This window comes from Chaetomium globosum, genomic scaffold (genome assembly GCF_000143365.1).
Source record: "Chaetomium globosum CBS 148.51 scaffold_2 genomic scaffold, whole genome shotgun sequence".
NCBI classification, from domain to species: Eukaryota; Fungi; Ascomycota; class Sordariomycetes; order Sordariales; family Chaetomiaceae; genus Chaetomium; species Chaetomium globosum.
Window position 1 is genome coordinate 3,579,350 of NT_165977.1, and position 1,815 is coordinate 3,581,164.

Here is a 1,815-nt window from a genome sequence, read left to right on the forward strand (position 1 = left end):
GACAGCACCATGGCCGAACCCCCAAACCCGATCTACAAAGCCATCGAAGCCATCGCGAGCTCGCCCGCCCGCGACCGACGATTCACGTATTTATCATCATCGAGACGAACCTTTGCCCCGAAGTGCTCCCGACCCTCAATGAGGTCCTCCAAGACCCGGGGCTTACCCAGGAAATAGGATGGGACTGGTGTTCAACCTCGTCAGTCTGCCCGGCGCCGAGGCATGTCTTGAAACGGTTGCGCGACTGGGCAACCCCCGGGAAGTGATCCTCAAGGTGCTCGAGACGCTCGAGCTGTTGGAGAGCGAAGAAATAGAAGATGAGGAGGCCGGAGAGGAACAAAGGAAACCTAAACCGACTGTCTCACCAACCGACAAGTTCATCACCCTCCTCGGCATGCTCGCCATTCTGCACAAGCGCATCCAGACCAAGTACCCCAGCCGCTTCCTCGCACAGACGCTGCTGACTGTCTACCGCACCTACCGCCCGAACCAAGAGATGACGGCGTCCGTCCTCAACCTAGTTCACAGCCTGTCCGGCCAACGGCGGCCCCCGCTGCCGAGCCGAAAGTCCAGCGTAAACGTGGCCAACCCGGACCAGACTGGCGACGCTTCCAAGAACGCCCCCGACCCGGAGGCCGACCGCGACGACCGCGAGGATCCGGACGAGACCGAGCTGCAGCAGAAGTTGTTGTTGAGCTTCGCGACGTGCATCTTGGAGGCGTACGCCAACGGGAATGAGATGGCGTGGGCGGCGCGCCTGCTAGAGTTCTACAACCCGGAGAAGATAGTGCCTGGGCGGCGGACGTTGATGGCTGCCTTTAGGGAAGAGCAGGAGCTGCTGTCGAGGGATTCTATTGTCGGGAAGTTGGTGGTGAGTATTTTAAGTTATCATTCTGCTCGGGGATACAAATCTGACCTTCACAGGCACTCATAGGTGACCTCGGCCTTGACTCATGCTCCAAGGCCTTCATCCACCAGGTCTGCGACGGCCCGATGCACAGCGAGCCCCTCGAAGAACCAGACCTCTCCAGCCCGGACAAGATTGCCCTCTCAACTGGCGGCTGCGTTTGCCTAGTGGCCTACTGGGCCTTTTCGTCGACCGTCTTCGACGCCACCCACCCGCGGCCCGAAATGCACGTCTTCCCCGAGCACTTTGCCGTGCTCGACAAGTTCCTCCAAGACGACGCGCACTCACAGATTCAAAACTCGGTTGGCACCATCGAGGCCCTCATCACGATCGGCCTCTGGCTCGAGTCCAACAACCTCGTCTCCACGAACCCGTCCTCCCCGCTCGCCAACCCGACCGCCTCACCAGAAGACCCAACCTCGGACTTCATGCGCTACATCCACCTCACCACGCTCATCGCGCTCTACCACCCCTCCATCCAGGTCCGCAACGCAGCGAGCGTGCTGGCCGGCCTGGTGCTGCACGCCAACCCCGAAGACGACGACCGCCTCAAGATCCTAGAGGACCTGCTCGAGAACTGCATGTTCGCGACGCTCAAGGCGCGCGCCGTCGCCTGGCTGCGCGAGGAACTGCTGGAAGCGGCGAAACAGCAACAGCAACAACAAAAACAGAAAGAGGAGACCCCCCAAAAACAACAGCCAACCAACCTATTCGCCACCCCACAAGCCCTCGAAACAGTCCAATACGTCGTCTTCCCCCCGCTCGCCTCCCTCCTCGACCTGCCCACCCTCGGGCTCGTCGAGTACCTGACCGCCAACGCGCCCTTCCTCATGCAGGCCGTCAACTTTGCCCTGTTCTTATGGGGTACTTCTACTTCGGCGGAAGGCGAGACGGCGAGCGAGAGCAGG

At 60.8% G+C, this 1,815-nt stretch overlaps 1 protein-coding gene across 1 annotated transcript in view; it reads left to right on the forward strand.

The window, feature by feature from the left end:
- Positions 1-178: 178 nt before the first annotated feature.
- CHGG_03246 (uncharacterized protein) overlaps positions 179-1,815 on the forward strand; it is a gene marked incomplete at both ends in the record, with an annotated part of 2,886 nt that continues 1,249 nt past the window's right edge. Inside the window, 2 exons of the mRNA XM_001229761.1 lie at positions 179-871; positions 925-1,771. Coding sequence (XP_001229762.1) covers positions 179-871; positions 925-1,771 — 1,540 coding nt within the window. The remainder of the gene's footprint in view (positions 872-924; positions 1,772-1,815) is intronic.